Source organism: Gymnogyps californianus, chromosome 2 (assembly GCF_018139145.2).
Source record: "Gymnogyps californianus isolate 813 chromosome 2, ASM1813914v2, whole genome shotgun sequence".
NCBI lineage: Eukaryota > Metazoa > Chordata > Aves > Accipitriformes > Cathartidae > Gymnogyps > Gymnogyps californianus.
In genome coordinates, this window is record NC_059472.1 from 130,749,701 (window position 1) to 130,767,787 (window position 18,087).

Sequence of the window (18,087 nt, forward strand, 5' to 3'; positions counted from 1 at the left end):
GCTAATGAAATTGTAGTTGTGTTTTTGTCATTACTGCTAGTAGTTATTAATAAACGTTTAATAGTTTACAGCTGCCACTCCCAAAGAAGCAGAGGAATGGGTACAGCAAGTCAAATTTGTAATTCAAGGTAAGCCAGCCAGTAGAGCAGTAGCCTTTATTGCCAGTACTCCTTAGTGATGGTAGTTCTGTCCATTAACATATCTGTCATGGTTGTATATGTAGTATTCCCACTTGTCTGAGTTTTGAATAGCAAGTGCTAGTTTTCAGTCTTGTTATAGCTTTGATGTGACTTTTCTCCTTTTGCAAGATTTTTGCTGTTCTCCAAGAATACTATTTAGCTTGAAAGCTCTCCCTTATGAAAACTTAAGAAAATAAGCGGAATATACTGTAAGCACCAGATCATAGAAGAACTGTTTTCATTTTGCATAAATTTCTGCTTAGGCATTCTTTTCTAGTAAATGTTAATTTTTTAAACTGCTGTTACATAGATATGGAATCTAATACTATTCCTGAGGAGGAGGAAGAGGAATATGATGATGTGGGACAAGTGAGCAGTGAACCAATAGATGATAGCATTTATGAAGAAGTTAAAGGTATTGTTCAAATTTTTTACTTTGTGACTTGTGATAATTTTGTCTTCTCTACTTCTAGTTTGATAACTCTGAGTGGCTAAAAGTGAGTGAGTAAAGTAACCCGATGAATAAGATACTTTCAGATTTCAAGTTTTGCTATGACATTGAAAAAAGAATGTGTATTCAACCAGGTCTGAGTGAGAACAGTTCAGTTTTCTTTAGCAGGGGCATCAAAATAGTGCAGAATGTGTAAAAGTGGTCTCAGGGGACTTTCGGCTCATTAACATTCTCTGGTATGCAATTTTTTTTAATTAAAAAATTGACTTGCCTTACAGCTTTTTCCACCAACTTGCCCATCATTTTTTTCTTTATTCATTTTGGCATTTGTATTAAGCAAAAGTTCGCTATCACTCCATGTGTTATCAGCTGCTGCCTAATACATGATATTATAATCCTGCAAGAAAGCAGTGTATTGGTTTGAAAGGGCTCTGGAGATGAACTGTAAATAAAGCAACACAAATATTGACATTGTTTTGTTTCATATCTTCCAGCATGACTGTGATTATACAGAAACTTTTTACTGTGGACTTTCTGATGTGGTCAAATGATTATACCTCTAGATGTCCAAGTGTATCTATCAGATGGCAAAACAAAAGAAAAAGAGCTTGGCAAAAGCTCTTGGAGTTGATTATAGATCTTAAAATATGAGGATAAAGGTGGTCATTCTTGATTATATTTTAAGAAGCTATGAAAAAATGAAGTTTTCAGTTACCATTAGTTAACAGATGATATTTTAAAGTGATATGATAATTAATAATCTCTTCGTATGAAATAATGTTCTGCACCCCTTGCTGTTTGGGGCAGTGCAATTATCAGCAATAACTTGGGAGGAAAAATTAGTTGTGTCATGTGATGCTGACTAACTTTCTGTACCTGTTAGGTTGAATATTCTGACCATTGGAGAAAAGAACATTTTATAGTACGCCTTGGTTTTCATTTTAAGGTCATTTCAGTGAACCAAGGGAGCAGAGAACGTGAGTGATTAGTGAAAATGATTACCATAAAATTGTAGCAGCGCTCAATTCTTTAAGAGCTGGATTTTTTGGTTCCATTTATTTGAATTGTACCCAGGCTACTTCAGCACAGAATACAAGTTCTGCTGAAATGGAGTGCAGTGTGTCATGCATGCTGAAAAACTCTTCTGCCATGAATATAAAAACTACGTTACAGGGCTTAATTTTCTAGCTAGAGGATACAGCCAAACCTTATTGCAGTGCTTTTTGGATGCTCAGGCTCTTACAGGAGGTGATCTTGTATGCTTGCTTATGCTTTTGTTAAAGAAGCTCTAGATGTATCCTGGGATAAATTACTCTTTTCTGAGCTTCACTTGTCTTACCTGTTCATTTGAATCTCAAACAGTAAGTAGATCTGGAGCAGTAACACATACCATATTGGTAGAGGGCCAATAGTTAATATATGCTTTGAGTTCTTTGCTTTGAGCTCTGTCTTCAGAGAGTTGCTGCCTTGGTATTGTTCTGCAAGAATTTAGAGTATTTTTACTTGCATCCCATTTTTATGTCAGTTTTCCAGGAACTGTTGTCTCCTAATGTGGCTAATAAATCTGAAATGTAAGAGAACAGCTGTCACAAAGGATAGCTCTTCTGTTATTCAGGAAATCTAGTTTCAGTTTTTAGTTAAATGAATTTCTTTCCCCATGATCTTGGAGTGGTGCTTCACTTTCATGTTATCAGGTAGAGATTATCTTTCTTTATCTCATGCTTTCTCCATCTCGTCTTTTTGAATTGTAAACTTTTCAGGAAGGACCATCTTACCTTGAACAGCGGAGCTCATAATTTTGGCTATGATGTGTTGGCATAACTAAGTAAAAATAAAGCATAATTTTGCAATAGATTTTAGGTGATTAAGGCATCTTTTTCTCTTCCATAAATGTGCTTTAATAGTAATTTGCTTAAATGGAATTAAAAACTTACAGCTCTGATGCCTTAGAGCAGTCCTTCTCTTCTTACTCCATAGCATATTGAAGAGTATTAAATGCAATGCTAGTTGACAAACCTCACAGGAGTAGGCCTTATTTGGTTCTTGTATAGCTGTTCTTCTAAACTTGATGGTAAAAGAGCATACTCCGCTTTGGTCTCATCTGCCTTAATTAGGCCTGATTGGTTGCATTTAATTCCAGGTGACTGTCCTTTCTATTTTCCCAGGTGAGTGAATTACTTGTTCTTCCTTTCATGGTCAAAGGGTGGAGCATCATTATCCCTGCTGTTACCTAACTTAGTAATACAGAACAAATAAGGAATTCTGAACGCCTGTTAAGAGAACAGAAAAAAAGAACTATTTGTACAGCCGCAAAGCTATGCTAAGCTCTGGAATGCAGAAGGCAAATATGCTAGATCCCTGTGAAGAGGGAGAAGAAATTAATCTTCACTTTGTTTTTATCCTCAAAGCATCTTCGTGTTAGAGGCTTCTGATCCTCTGTTTCCGCAGATCCACTAGCTTTATAAATATTGAATTTCAGGTACACAGCTCATTGTACCTTGTTATTATTTATTTGGCTATAATTTGCAATTTCTCAAGTAAGTAAAATTTTGCATTTCTGTGGTTCTTCAGTGTTTTTTGTATCAGCATTTCAGAAGCAAATTAAGCCAGTTCATGATGCAATCCATTTGGTAATATTGGGTTTGGTATATGAATAAAAAGTGTTTGGATTAAAAAGAGGATATGGAAATTTTTGCACAGTTTTGAAAAGTGGGAATTTTCGAGAACTGTTGCAGTAATCAGGACTGGCTGATGCTGTATTCTGTAGCTATCTCATTGCTTAGCTTTTTTTTTTTTCCCTGCTTGTGGCAGGAGACGGTGTAGATGAATTTTTCAAGCAGGAGCTGGATAGCTTCAAACCAGTATCCAGAATGGTAACAATCTATTAGCCTATTAAAAGCATAGATTTCAGTGGCATTCAGTTTGTACTGTCTGCTGGCAGGAGTGGGTTATAGTTGGAAGGGGTACAAAGAGAGGTGGGAAAATTAATCTTTTAATCTGTTAAGTCACTTTCTTCTTTAATAGCATGTACAAATTCATATTTACCATAGAAGCATCATTTTCCTGGTTCTCAGTCAGTGTTTTACTGTGGTTATTCAGGTAGAGTCAAAAACGTCAGAACTGCCAAAGATTTCCCAACTTGTGAAACCTTCCTTGCAAGATTCTTCAGGAAAAGAAAGCTTTATACTGTCTTCAACAAACTAAGCTTTTGTCTTTTTGTTTTTTAATAAAAACATGGAGGAAAACTTGGTTAAGCAAAATTAAAAATATTGTCAATAAAGGCCCATTTTTGCTTAATTAGCTATTTATTTTCTACCTTAGTACACTCTATATAATTTTGCAGTCCACAGCTGGATATTATAAGCTGTAACATAAAATAACTTCTAAAACTGTAGTATTAAATAACTGTGTGTGTGTGTGTGTAGAGCTACCTAGATGCATAGAGTTTCCAGCTTCGTGGAGTTTTAAACAATGGAGTTGTCCTTGTCAGAAGAGAGAACACTTGCCAGCTTTAAAGATGTTGTCATCTGTTACAGCCCTTGAAGACCGAATTTTTTTATTAACTCGGGGTTTCAGTGATGTAATTTTTAAGGGCCTTCAGTATTGTCTTCTGTGGTTTCACATTTGTATGGAGCACATACGCAAAACTGCAATGCTAACTACTGCCTGCCACCTTGATCCTTTTTACAACCCTAACTCAGTTTGTGTACTGTCTACAACACTCTTGCACAATAGGAGAAAAGAGGTTTTAATCTAAGCTAACATACTTATCTTACTTTTCAATCTTGTGTTGTCTTTTTTTCTTCTGTTCTCTTTCTGCTCACAAACTTACATTATAGCAGTAGTTCCCATGGCGTACAGTATAGTTTCCATTAAAATGATTCTAAAGATAAAGTTTGATTCTTACTTTGGTGGTGCTTAGTTGGTGCATGGAGATAAAAAGCTGCCCTTACAGAATAGGTAAGGTTGGAAATCGTGAAGCAATGTGATGTGACACAAGGCTGGCATTGCTGGCTTTGTGCCATCTCTTCTCAGCCTGTCCATAACACAGAAAAGTTTTGGGTGAGAGGTAAGGACAGTGAAATTCAGTGCTGTGGTGATCTCTAGTCAGGGGAACTGCTGTGGAGAACTAACACAGCCAATACTACTTGCGTCAGTTCTTAGTTTGCTGTAAATTAAATTTGAGGATTGATTCAATCTCTGATTGGGCCAATGATCATGGGAATGGAAAGCTTGCTTTTGTCTTTTGATTCCTGCTATCAGTCCTCTGCCAAACAGTTTGGTCAAGCCCAGGTACCTGGGCAATAATTCTGTTCTGCAGTGTAGTTGGAAGCTTAGCTAGGTGTCATGGTTTAACCCCAGCCAGGAACTAAGCACCACGCAGCTGCTCCCTCCTCCCAGTGGAATGGGGAGGAGAATTGGGGGGGGAGTAAAACTTGTGGGTTGAGATAAGAACAGTTTAATAATGAAAGTAAAATCAAATATAATACTAACAACAGCAATAATAAAAATAGAATAATAGTAATAATAATAGTAATGAAAAGGGATATAACAAAAAAAAGAAATAAAGCCCAGGAAAAGACAAGTGATGCACAATGCAGTTGCTCATCACCTGCTGACCGATGCCTGAGCAGCTATCTGCCCCTCCCAGCCAACTCCCCCGAGTTTGTATACTGAGCATGATGTTCTATGGTATGGAATATCCCTTTGGCTAGTTCTGGGTCAGCTGCCCCGGCTATGCTCCCTCCCAGCTTCTTGCACACCTGCTTGCTGGCAGAGCATGGGAAACTGAAAAGTCCTTAACTTAGGATAAGCGCTACTTAGCAACAACTAAAACATCAGTGTGTTATCAACATCATTCTCACACTAAATCCAAACCACAGCACTGTACCAGCTACTAAGAAGAGAATTAACTCTTTCCCAGCCAAAACCAGGACACTAGGGAAACTCGGTAACTAAGGCAAAGCTCAGGGAAAGGTAAGAAATGTCTTAAGTTTTATGCAATAGGAAGTGTGCTACGTAAAGAAACACTTTTTAATTTGTTTACTTAAAGTCTTTTAAATAGTTTTAAAATTATATTGATGTTGTTTCAGAACTTATTTCTGACATTGAGTATGAAGGTAGGGAATGATCATCCTGTCTCTATTTTATGGTTGTCTTTTTAAGCGGCTTTGTTGCTTTAATTTTTTCTAACAGTTAACCTCTGCAGTTAAGCAGCATAACGTAATACCATCCTTATCCTCTCTTGTTGCTGGATTGCTTGAGCTTTGAAGAAGCAAATTGTTTTTATGACTTTGTACCCTTTTCATGAGCATGGGGGGGGGGGAAAGAACGTGATCTCTGTTTTACCTCTGCTTGGGAAGAAAGAAGTAATGATTATGTAGTGGAGTTTGAGTCTAAGTTTGATCTGTCACTCATGAACACCGAGTCATAGCAAATATTTGTGTTCTCAAAATGTAGTGTCAGATGTATTGACTTTTTGGCACTAGAAGTGAAGATTTCACAGCGCTCAGCTAATGAAAATGCCTTTTCAGGAGACCTTTGCTTATTCTAGAGTTTTCAGTATATCACAGTCAGGGTCCGTGGGCCCAACATAGTGTTTGGTGTCAAGCAGTCCCAGTTGTGGATTACAGCTGTATAATCAGTTCCTAAAACCAGTAAGCTAAAATGAAGAAACTGTTAATTGGTCATTGTAAACCAGAGCAGTAGGTTTAAGTCAGCAGAAACACAGGTAATTTTGGAATCTGAGACATTACCAGTGATCATTGCTGTTAAGTCAGTATATTACATATCCTGGTATATTGTCCAAATTCCTCCCAGCATTTGTTGTTTGCCTCAAGTAGTTAGGGAATTCTTTACTTCTTGTCCACAGAAGTTGTATATAATGCTGATGTGCTATCAATTTTTTATTTTTATTTTTTCCATAGAAAGAATTCTAAGTGCTTTTAATTAGTAAATGAAGTGATTTTGAAGTATAAAGTGTAAGTAGGGTCTGGAATATTTGAAGCTGACAAGATTGGATGTAACATCAGCATTTTTGAGGACAGTACAAAAGATGAGTTTCCAAAGTAATTACTGAAAGTGTTTTGAATAATTTCCATTAAAACATCTTTCAGATTCAAGAACACAGCAAAGGATTTTTTTTCGTTTTAAAGCAGTGAGGATAGGTCATTCTTCAAAACCATTTTTTCAAAGATTGGATCTCAGTGTTGTTAAGAAATTAGTATTTTTCACTTGTTCAGCCATTGCGTTATTTTTATATATGGAGTATTTTTGCCCATAGTTTCTTGCTGATAGGTGGAGTACCAGAATAAGGAGAAGGGAGTGCTACAGGGCTTACTTGGTTTGTTGTAAATCGAAAGTAATTAAAATAATACAAGAGCAGTGAAAAGCAGATGTAAACTACCTTTTGGTGTCAGGGAATAGTAAAGCTTTTTTTTCTGTCCAAGATGTGTGGTTTTGTTGTCTTGGTCACTGAGATTTGGGGTCTACTAAGTGTCTGTGATTATATGCCAGACATGGAAATCATTGAAAAACAATCTCTTTCAACTGTATATTGCTGAATCCCAACTGCTATGATGAAATGGAGGTGTGTCTGAATTCTCTGTCACTCTGGGTTTTGAGGCAGTACGCTTATGGGATTTATATATACCTTGGAGTGTCCTTCAGCTAGTACTCAATGCTCACGAGACATGAGTTATGAATCCAGACAACTTTTTGTATTTAAAGACATCACATCCAGAAGGTGGTTAGGAACTTGATAACTGGACCTCAGCTTTTGTTTGCCCCAAGAGCTTGGGCTTTATCTTCAATTAATGTAATCCTACATCTAAAGAGGGAACCTTTTCTTTCTTTTGATGTTAGGTGTCAGTGATGGAAGAAGAGGTAAGACAATCTGGTGTAGCTGCAAAGAATGAGATGCCCATTGAGTGGGAAGTGGCAAGTCTTTGGGAGGGAAAATAAGGTTCACAGGCGCTTCTCTGTTTCTTGTCAAGTGAATATAAAGTGGTGGTCTGTGAACAACAGGTGGCCCATAGCTGTCAGGAAGCCTACTGTCCATGACGCAATTCAACCCCTGCTCCCCCGTCACGCACACATTCACAAACATGCAAGTGAGGAGGCCAATAAAAATGGAAAAATAACTGATTATTCATATTTAGTCTGATTTGCATGTGAGGGGTATATTCACTGATTGGCCTTGGGATGGGATTGTCTACTGAGAAATACTCTTAGAAAAGAGTATTCTTTATTTAGTAATATACTTCTGCTACAGAAAATTTAGTCAGCTGTGAGATTCAAAGCGGTTAATTACAATATCTACAGTAAATGGAAAATGTGTGCTATTAAGTTTAGGTATTTATTCTCCTCTCTTTGAACTGCATGCAAGACTTCATAGTTTTCAGATGTTTCAGACTTCATAGGATTCAGAGTTTACAAGTGGAGAAAACAGAAGCAACCTTCCTGAAGTTGTGGTCAACTGTTAAAACAAATTGAAGGAGTTCATGTTGGAAAGGCTGTGTTTATCAAAGTCTTGGGTTAGCAAAGGCTGAATTTTATTTCTGTTTTTCAGAGATTAAAAAAAAAGAAAATAAAGCTCAGTCAGACAAAAAAAAAAAAAGATCCCCCCCAAATAAATCAGGAATAGATTGTTAAATCTGCATTGTCTGTTGGCATTTTGAAGCTTATTTACTTAAAACTAGAAGACATAACTTAATAATATCTAAAAAGGAAGTATTTTTAATCACGCATTTTTATGTTTAAAGAACTCTTTCAAAAACTAATTAGCACACAACTCATTGAAAGGAATTTACTTATTGAAATAAGATGTTTTATTGCAAGTACTGATGAATCATTTTTATACTATTTTCTCTGCACCAGCACTAAACAGCGTTTGACACTATTGATTTGGAAAACCAATCTGATGTGAACAGTATGCGACAGAAGTTGTTATTAAGAGATAGAATCCTGTCTCAGAAAAGCTTGTCATCCTGGTGAGACAAAATCACACAATAGTATCATAGTGTCATAGTTTTTTCAGTGTTGACTCTGTTTCTGACGGCTAGCTTCATGTTAAAAGTGAACAAAGCTTTATTTATGCATGCATGTCTTCAGTGGGTTATGGATCCAAAGTTCGTTCTTTTGAAAGCAAAGTAGTTTTCTTTGGTAACACTGTTTTTATCTAATTAAGAAGCAGTGCAATAATTCTGATGCAAAGCATTCAGAAGAAATGTCTTCGTATGTGAGATAGTTTATTAACCATAAATTTGAGGAATTGCTGTAGTTTAGCAAGTTCAAAGCAAAATGTCAATTGTATTATGTATATTTATGAAAATAGAAATGTTGGGCTTGCTCTACTGCTTGGGTATAACTGTGATGAATACTATATAGATAGATCAAGGAACCTTTACTTTTTGAATTTGTGACGAATGACTGCATATCAGGCTGTTAAAACCATTAGGTAGAGTTTTTTGAGAAACAAGAGCAACCAGAGGTTATATGGTGCCTCAGGCTATCGCTTCTCAACTTTTCTGGTTTCCACAAGGTAGCTATTAAAGAACCATAATTTATACAACTGGATTCTCAAATGAGACCCAGCAAGGTGGGCTTTAAAGGCTGAATGAATCACTTTGTTACTGTAGATACCAATCTCTTATTTGAATTTTTCAGCCTTAAGAAAGGCGTCAGCATAAATCCTTCTGTATATGTCTTTTCCTCTCAATGTGCTTTTTATCTGCTACTCACTTTCCATCCCACTCTCCTCAAAATGGAGAAATTAGCCAGACAAAATACTACTAATTAACCAGAGCATCATGAATTTTGCTGGTTGTATGCATCTATACCTGATTTGCTTTTGTGTTACAGTGTACTGTGTTTGCAACGGATGTCATGTTTAGTTTACACATATACAAGGAAGGCAACATAGGAAAAGGCTGCCTGTTTCCTTGTCTTGGTTGCTGCTCCCTGGGCTGGGTAGGAGTCTTTGAAAGAAGCAGGTTGGTTGCTCCTAGGAAAGGAGAATGGTCAGCAGGGTACAGCTCCCAGACCACCCAGTGGATCAGGCAGAGAGGGCAAGATGCAGCAGTCTGCTGTGCCCTAGAGTAGAGAGAGGGATGCTCCAGGGAAGTGCAGGGTGCAGGTACACAGATAAGCTTCAGCAGCGAAGGGAAAAATGTTTTCTTAAGAAGCCAGAAGAGACTGAGGGAAGTTTTTTGGCAAGTCAGTGAGATTTGGATTAAACAGCAAGGTGGGAGGAAAATTTTCTCATTCAGACAGGGGATGGTTGGCACAGGGGATATTTTGTTTCAGTCCTTTTTTTTTGAAGTCTACTTTTTCCTAGCAGATCTTGATTTCCTCCACCTAAAAACTCATTTGTTCTAATGAAAACTAATTTAAGATCTCAGGAACTTTCAATATCCTTAAGGAAGAGGTTCCAGTGCTTCTGTCTTTGGTTTGTGGCAGGGTTTTGTCTTAGCAGGCTGTAACAATTATTCTGTCCTTGAATCTTGAAGGCAACAGTGAGTAAAACTGGGAATTAAAGGAAGGAATCTCATTTTCAAAACAAAGCACTGTCTACAGAAAAGCCTGTGGATCCTCCTTCCATTGTGCCAAAATATACTAACCGAATCTATACTTGCTTCCATACCTGTCTCAAATTTATTTCCTTAGTGAGGAATCTCCATCTCATACCTTAGTGAGTTATCTCCATTACTAAATGTTGAACAGTAGTTTCAGATAATTCAATAAACAAAAGTTCAAGATGGATACAATTTTGTCGCAATTTGTGGCATGAGAGCTGGGTAATCCAAAGTACCGGCTGCGAGGGAATTCAAGTAATCTGGGACTCTGGGCGCCCTGGGTTTCTCTGAGATCCAGCTGCATGCCAATCCCACAGTAACATGGTGAGCTGCCTGGGGAGCAATTGTCATCGCCTGCTTGTGAACTATTTCCAGATCCCTGCTGTCCTACCTCATCTCTCTGAGGTGCATCGTGGTATGTGGCATGTAGGGCTAGTAAGATCTGACATCCAGAGTTGCTGGTCCCACTCTGGACCTAACGTATGAGAATGGGGGAATGGGACGGTATTTGTAGAAATGAATGTGGGAATGTTACCCAAAATATGGTATGTGTACACAGTCTGCGTTGCAGCTATAATTTTCTGCTTATTTCTGATTTAACCTGATTTTTGTTTACTAGTGAATCATAACAAGAATATTTTTACAATTATTTTATTTCATCATTTAAGCTGGAGAAAGGATTTAGTGTAGTTGACATAATTTAATTTGATGGCATGGGCCATAAACAGTGAAAAGAGGCAGTGGTGTGGGTTTGTTACTTTTCATGAAAATACCCAAAAGGTGACAGCTGCTGAATTTTTTTTTTTGCCAATGTGCAGTTAATGATCAACACAGAGAATGCAAAAATGTCTTGGTAGAACGTTTTTAAAGGAGTTATAAGAGAAGCATCTGGGAGCCAGACTTTTCTTGTGGAAACATGCCAACAACTGTATTGTGTTTCCTTTCACTAAAGTGAGCTCTGCTGAAATGCCTTGTCTTCTGTCCCTTTTTTGAGTAAGTTCATTTCTGGAATCAGACTATAAATTTGAATACTTTAACCCTGCAGATTATTAAAGGATATTATGTGGTTTAAACAAGATGCTTTCTTTATGAATTCTATGTATGTAAATATTATGTCAAGTCACATTTGTCACAATTAGGGATATGTAGTTTTCAGAAGTGGCTTTTAAATTTAAATCTTGCTGCTGATCAATGAGTATGGGAAACTTTACTTGACACTTACAGACTTTTTTTTCTGTATATCATATAAATTTAAGCCTGAGAAATATAACCCCTGTACATGGTTGTCAAATAACACTGTAGTACAGAGTTATACAGTATAGATTAGTTAATTGAATATATGATTGCTAGATGTATTTACTTAGAGAACTATTTATATTTTCTATGTAGATTTTAATAGCCACCACATTTATTTTAGCAAAACATTTTAATAAGAAGGTTTATAAAATGTCATGTTGAACACTTAAACTATTTACATAACTAAGAGCTATTACGGGTTGAGAGAACAAACAAATTTATTTTAGTTACAGTGAATTCACATAAATCTTTATTATGTTTATATATAAGAATGCACTTATGTGCATGCCACACATATTTAGGCAAGCAATCGCTAGCACAAATTCCTGTGAACCTACAATACAACCAGGGAATCAACTTCAAAATCATTGTTTGTTTTGTCCCTTTGAGCTACTAATTTGCATTCTGTCCAATAATGGCAACTACTTTTTTGGGAGGGTGAGGGGGGACAGAGGAGGGAGCATTTTTTGTTAATCAGCTAAATAATTAGATGAGCGTGTAGAAACATTAAACCCCAGCAGCTTTCCTTTACATTGTTGAGGCCTGTTAAGAGCAGTAGCTTAAAATATTTTATTCCTTCTTTAAATGTTTAAGTATGAATTTAGGTAAGATGCCTGTTGCCTTGATTTTGTATGCCAAATTTGAGCCTTTAGGAACATTTTTAGAAGTGGAGCCAAAATTGTGCTTTTGTTGGAAGCTAACGTGAAATTTTACCTTCAGAGATGCTTCTGTTCAGGTGTGGAACTTGTTATCTAATCTCTTGATCAAAAAAAAATAGATAACATTTAAAAAAGTGCCTAATCAAACTTAAGGAATTTGTAAAGGAGCTGGATTCTGAAGTCACTTACAAAATTTACACCTTGTTTGATGGCCCATCAAATAATTTTTTGTTTTCTGAGTTTAATTTATTCTGACCAGTTCACTCAGCATATAGGATTAGACAATTCTAAGAGACTTGATTTCTGAAAACAAGTCCCTGAAATAGTGACTTTAATTGTAAATACAAAGTGTCTGTGAATATAAAAACGGGAAAAGAATGAATGAGTTTCTGGAAGTGGATCTCTCTATAATTATTGTGTGCATATCCACGATTGAACTTGCTTGTGATGACCTTTATCTTTTCTCTTGAGAAGAATTACTATTATCAGGTCTTTCTTCATGAGGAAATAAAAAGGTCAGTGCAAACCCCATCTCTTATTTCTATGCAGTGCACATTGCACTTTGGCATATTTGTATTGAATTTTATTAATAATAATTAGATCATTTGGTCAAAGAAATTTTAGTATTCCAAAATTATACATTCTAAATGGTCTTTCCTGGCATGTACTCCTGCTTTTCCTGCCTTTTTCTACCTTCTCTCCTCGCAAGCTTGCTATTGGTGTAACTAAGATTTTACATACTTCTATTCCTCCTAATCCTGTCAGACTAGCTAATTTTTTTCCTCCTTTAACCTTAAATTGACAAACTGTTAATTCTTTTGCGTCTATGTTTGTATAAGAAAAAAAGAGAATGTAGAGAATGTCAAGTTGTTGCTTTTTTTTTTTTAATTGGAGATTTTAAATTATTTGTTGGTTGGAAGACGAGTGCTAGGAACTAAGTGCACAACTAAGTTGATTTAGCTGTCACTCAAAACATGACTGATGATTGCTTATTTGCAAGGAGAGCTCCAAGCAGGCACTCCAGCCAGGAAGCGGAGTTCATGAAATCTTAATATATTCGTAACTAAAACCAGGAATTGCCTGTACCTCTGTGGATTGTTCAGTTGTCCTAATGAATATATTCTGTTCTGTCGTTCAGGTGACTGAGCATGTTTTTCCTCCCATTGTGATACTTTGCTCTTAAAGCCTGAAGGGCCTCGTGAAGCCCTGGAAACAGCAACTTTCATGCTAACAATCTCTGTGTTTGGTAAATGAACAAAATTTGTGGGGTCTGAAGAGGATATAGTCTTTATATGAATTGGTTGTGACTACAGAATGGGGCAAGGGCAGGGAAGCAAAGGTACTGGGACACTTGGTACTGGGGAAGGAAAAAGAAAGAGGAAAGGTGCTAACATGTATTCAGGTCTCAACAAGTAGGGAAGGTGAGTAAAGCAAAGCATGCTCCTACATTTCCTGAAAACTTGGTAAAATTATGCACAGGAGAGTGAGAAGATCCACTTTGCAACAACTGTGGATGACCGTGCCAACAATGCTCAATTTTCTGTCTTGTGTGAGAGTAACTGTTTTTCCTCCAAGGACAGAGATATGTTCTTTGATCACTTAGTCTTCATACTTTCTGCCCTAAAACATTATAAAAAATGCTTTCTGCTAGAAAAATATTTTCTTGCTTCTTTTTTCCAGTAAACTAGTGAGAAGTCATATCGTATCTTCCTGCTTTTAAAAACATGTTTTTTTAATCCATTGCCCTAGTATAGTTCATGGGGATGGGTATGTGTGCGATAATATAGGAGAAATGCGGTGTCGTTTTCACAGATGTATTTAGAAAGAGGTTTTTTTTCTCAAACAGTTCTCTAAACTTACTCATTTCTCTCTACTACTTCACTCTGTTATTATTCTTCATAGCAATAGTTATATGATCCAAACAACATTCTTCTGTACAAGACTAGAGAATTGCAGCCTTAAAGGGTGTTCTGTATTTGTCCCTAGCGGGACTGGGATTTTTTTGGTTTACTTCACTCTTTAGTTTAGCAAATGCTGTAACTCCAAACTGCTTTTGTTAGGAAGGGAATGTTATATCTGCTTTTTGGTTTTGATTAAGCCAAACCATAACATATGCTTAGATTCACTGGGTGGTGTCACAGGAAGGTTGTTTTAAGAGAGAATTTTTTTCTTCTCCAGAAAATGGCTAAGTGACATTCCAGGACTCCAATATCACTTCCTCTCCTTCTCACCTTCTTTTCCTGCAGCATTGATCCTGAGTTAATTTATAGCAAAATCTACTAATCTTTTCTGTGAGAATGATGAGGTAACTTTTCCAAGGTCTTCTCAATAGGAGGCAGTGCTTCACTTTTAGCTGAGGTGGCTGGTTTGGTTATTCAGACTGCTTCACAATTGGGAGTAATGGTGGTGCACAGTAGCACCTTTTCAAGATACAAAGAGTGCAACTGAGGGGAAAAAAAAGTGCAGGATTTCTCAAGGAATTCAGGAAACCTCACATCTGGAGACTTGGCAAGATTTGGACAAAACTGAGTCATTTGAGCTAATCCTGTTCTATAAAGTCATTAGCTTCAGCTGTCTCATACATGAATGCACATATTAAAATGCACAGACCCTTATAAACTGCTGCTGAATAGCTTAGTATGGAGTACCAAAAGAAGCCAAATGCTGTTTCCTAGAAACTTGATCTAACTTTCAGAGTTAGAGCAGGGTGTTAGACTAAGCAATTTCCACTGGTCCCGTCTATCCCCAAGTATTTCATGATTCTAGCTTTTTCACTTTGTACTGCCAATGCTATTTATTCAAGGCCATTGGGAGGTCAGTACATTGTCAATAGTAATAACAAACTTCTGTTACTGTGTACTGGTCGGACAGAGTGGTGCGTATACTCAACCTTACTTACTCTAGAATTTAAACAATGGTTGTTTTCAAAGAGCTGATTAAAACTTGCGCAGAAAGTGTTAGCTGGAGATGCCATCCAGTTTAGCTGGTAGTATATTTGAATGAAACCTTTTGCCTCCATCTTGGAATCAGACTTGGATCACATGTGTTGGAAGGAATTGGGGCTAGGAATTGGCATGAGTTGTCCTCAACTAAAACTAAAGCATCTCAGTGTGCATAATATTTTTCATTAAAGTGTATTTTTATATTGTTCATAACCTGGAGATCTCTTTCTGTATTCTGTTGGAATACAATTCTGTATTGTCTGTTTCCCATCATATTTCTGAGCACAGTGGTGACCATTTATTCAGATGCAACTTCTGCTCATATTTTGATGTTACCTCATCTGCAATCCCAGTGTTTAGCCTGTGTCTGGGTGACCTGTTTCTGTCTCCGTCTCCTCTGCTTGTGTTGTGGAAATAATTTTTTTTCACTCAAGCTTGTCATGCAGGAATATAACTTCTCTGTCTGAGCCATTGGATGGTAACTAGCTGACCCGTAGAAGTAGGAATAAAATAAGAATTGTCCTCTTTTCTGTCATGGTAAAAAATTCTTACGTTTATAATCTCTTCTCTAAATAGCAACCAGCTTGTTTCCCACTTCTGTCACTGTCCTGGAGGTGCTTTCATCCCCAAACCATTCACCCTGGTACAGTCAGATGGAGCTTTAATAAAACGATAGCCTGTCTCCCCCTGTCTGCTGCCCCCAGATCTCACACCGTGGCTAGAGAAAAGCACCTTCAGCAGCCTTTTCCAAGCTGTTTCATTTGTTTACAGAGTGCACCAAAGCGCTACTGGGAATGCAGGGTGAAATGTCAAGAAGTTTTGTGTAAATCTTCCAGTAATCTGTCATGTCCAGGAGGAAATGGGGGAAAGGGACAGATCTGTGGGAATATTGGAGGATTATCAAAGCTAGAGTTTTGCTACTTGGAGTTGGAGATCTCTCCCTACAGAATGGATGGATCTGGAGTCTAGAAGACAACACCAGAAAGGAAAATCCGTGCCATTATAAATACACATACCAAGGCAAATAAGGCTAGGATCAAGCAACACATGGAGGATTTCTGGGATATCAAGCTGCTTAGGCTAAAACCCCGTAAGAGTTTGGGTGAAATGTATAAGCAGGTACAGGTTCGTATATAGTGAGAATACTGCAGAGGACCCCCTCCCCAAGGCTGTTGGGTAAGGTGTCCTCAGGTAAGGCAGCTTGCTGGCCCTGCATAAAACAGGGTGTTAATTCTTATTCCTTGGACCCCAGATGATCTCTAGCCCTCACTACTAACGCTAGTAGAAGCTGTCAGTTTGGCCAAATTATAAAAATGGTTTTGTTCCTAAATTTTTGCATGTTTATTGCTCCTCTTTTGGAATTCTTAAATGTTTCTCTAAGCAAATAATCTTGTTTGTAAAAAAGCCAGTTCTCGCTAATTTTTTAAAAGATTACGTAGCTGGATTGATTTATGTTCCTTATTAGAGTAACAACCCATCTGTTATGGGGTTAGGTCAATTCATGAAATTATAAATCTGGGAGAGAAAAGGTCTTGACTCTTTCCCACGGTAAGCATTTATTCATGTTTGAAAGTTCTTGTTTACATTTGTGCAGAATCATTATTTGGTAGCAAAAAAGCAGTGTGGAGGAGTAATACACTTGGTGTTACCATGCCATCGTATCTTTGACTTTTTCTTGCGCAAAGCGGTATAGACCCATGATGTTCAGTGTCAGCAGAGTTCTTCATGTACACACCTTTTTGTTTGCATGTGTCTGTACTCACCCCTGCTAAGTACAACAGTAAAGACACTGTTGGTTTTTTTTAATTGATTATTTAATAATACAATTATTTTTGTGGGGGTCTGTCTTACAAGACCTGTTTGTATGCTTATAACCTTCTGACACCACAGTGAGATTTCAAATGAAGATACATTAATGTGCATTACAAGCATGTGATTGCTTGTATCATTATGAAATAGATGAAAAATCAGTTCACTGCAGTAGTTTTTATCTGAACAGATCAAAATATCTTCCAATGATTTTTCTAAAAATATGTGATTGGAATAACAACTTCACATGTTGTAGAGTTCCATGCTGCAGCCGAGAGGCATGTAAATACAAGCTGCTTATTTGCAAGAAGCTTCCAGATTTGCAATATGATTGCTATGGAAACCACACAATGAAAACCTTATAACCATCTGTGTGGTTTGGTAGATTTTGCTGCATAGCTGAGCTGTTTTTGTTTACTGTTATTAAAGTGTTGAATAGAATATATTAACCCACAAACTGGGATTATCCAAGGTATAAACTAGTGTTGTGCATTGACAATGTGTCAGAGACTAGAAGACAGTAGAATATCAATTAATAATGGCATTGAATTAGAGTCTAATGTAAAAAGATGGTTAAGTAATGTGTTAGTAGGGGAAACTGCTAAGTTTATGCATATTTATCATGGAGATACCACATTCCATTGAAGGAATGCACTGTTCAAGCCAAACTCTTATCCATTTTATACTCAAGTTGTCTGATTTTTTTTTTCCCCCTCCCCCTTTAAGAAAAAGAAATTGGAAGAAAAAAAATCAATGGGTTCATGAAAAAAACTCATCTAGTGTAGAATTCGTTGTTCACTTTTTAAATTGTGTGGATGGTAGAGTCATCTGTGATTGGGTGATTATTTTTCTGTTTTTTCTTCAGACTGCAAATTAAATAAATAAATTATTTTCAACAGCTTTCATGGACTAGCTGAAAAAACCCGTAACAAATATAGTTAGTTCCTTGTTGCATTGTCACCACAAGAATTTTGTAGGTTGTTTACCATTAGAGTCTCTGAGCACCAGCAGAGTATGGTACATAACCTGTATCTCAAGGGTTGTTTGGATCTACAGCTCTGGAAGAGTTCGCTGGTTTGATTAGTGTTGATCAGTCTCATTTTGACATAGTGAGAAGGTGGAGAAGAACATCTTCTCACTGCAGTGGTAGTGATGGTGTGAAGAAGAGATACAGAG

At 37.1% G+C, this 18,087-nt stretch overlaps 1 protein-coding gene across 2 annotated transcripts in view; it reads left to right on the top strand.

Annotated features, from left to right (window-relative positions):
- SKAP2 (src kinase associated phosphoprotein 2) overlaps positions 1-18,087 on the top strand; it is a 123,092-nt gene that overhangs the window by 83,863 nt on the left and 21,142 nt on the right. For both annotated transcript variants that reach the window (XM_050891877.1, XM_050891878.1), the window contains exons 8-9: positions 65-128; positions 490-594. In XM_050891877.1, coding sequence (XP_050747834.1) covers positions 65-128; positions 490-594 — 169 coding nt within the window. The remainder of the gene's footprint in view (positions 1-64; positions 129-489; positions 595-18,087) is intronic.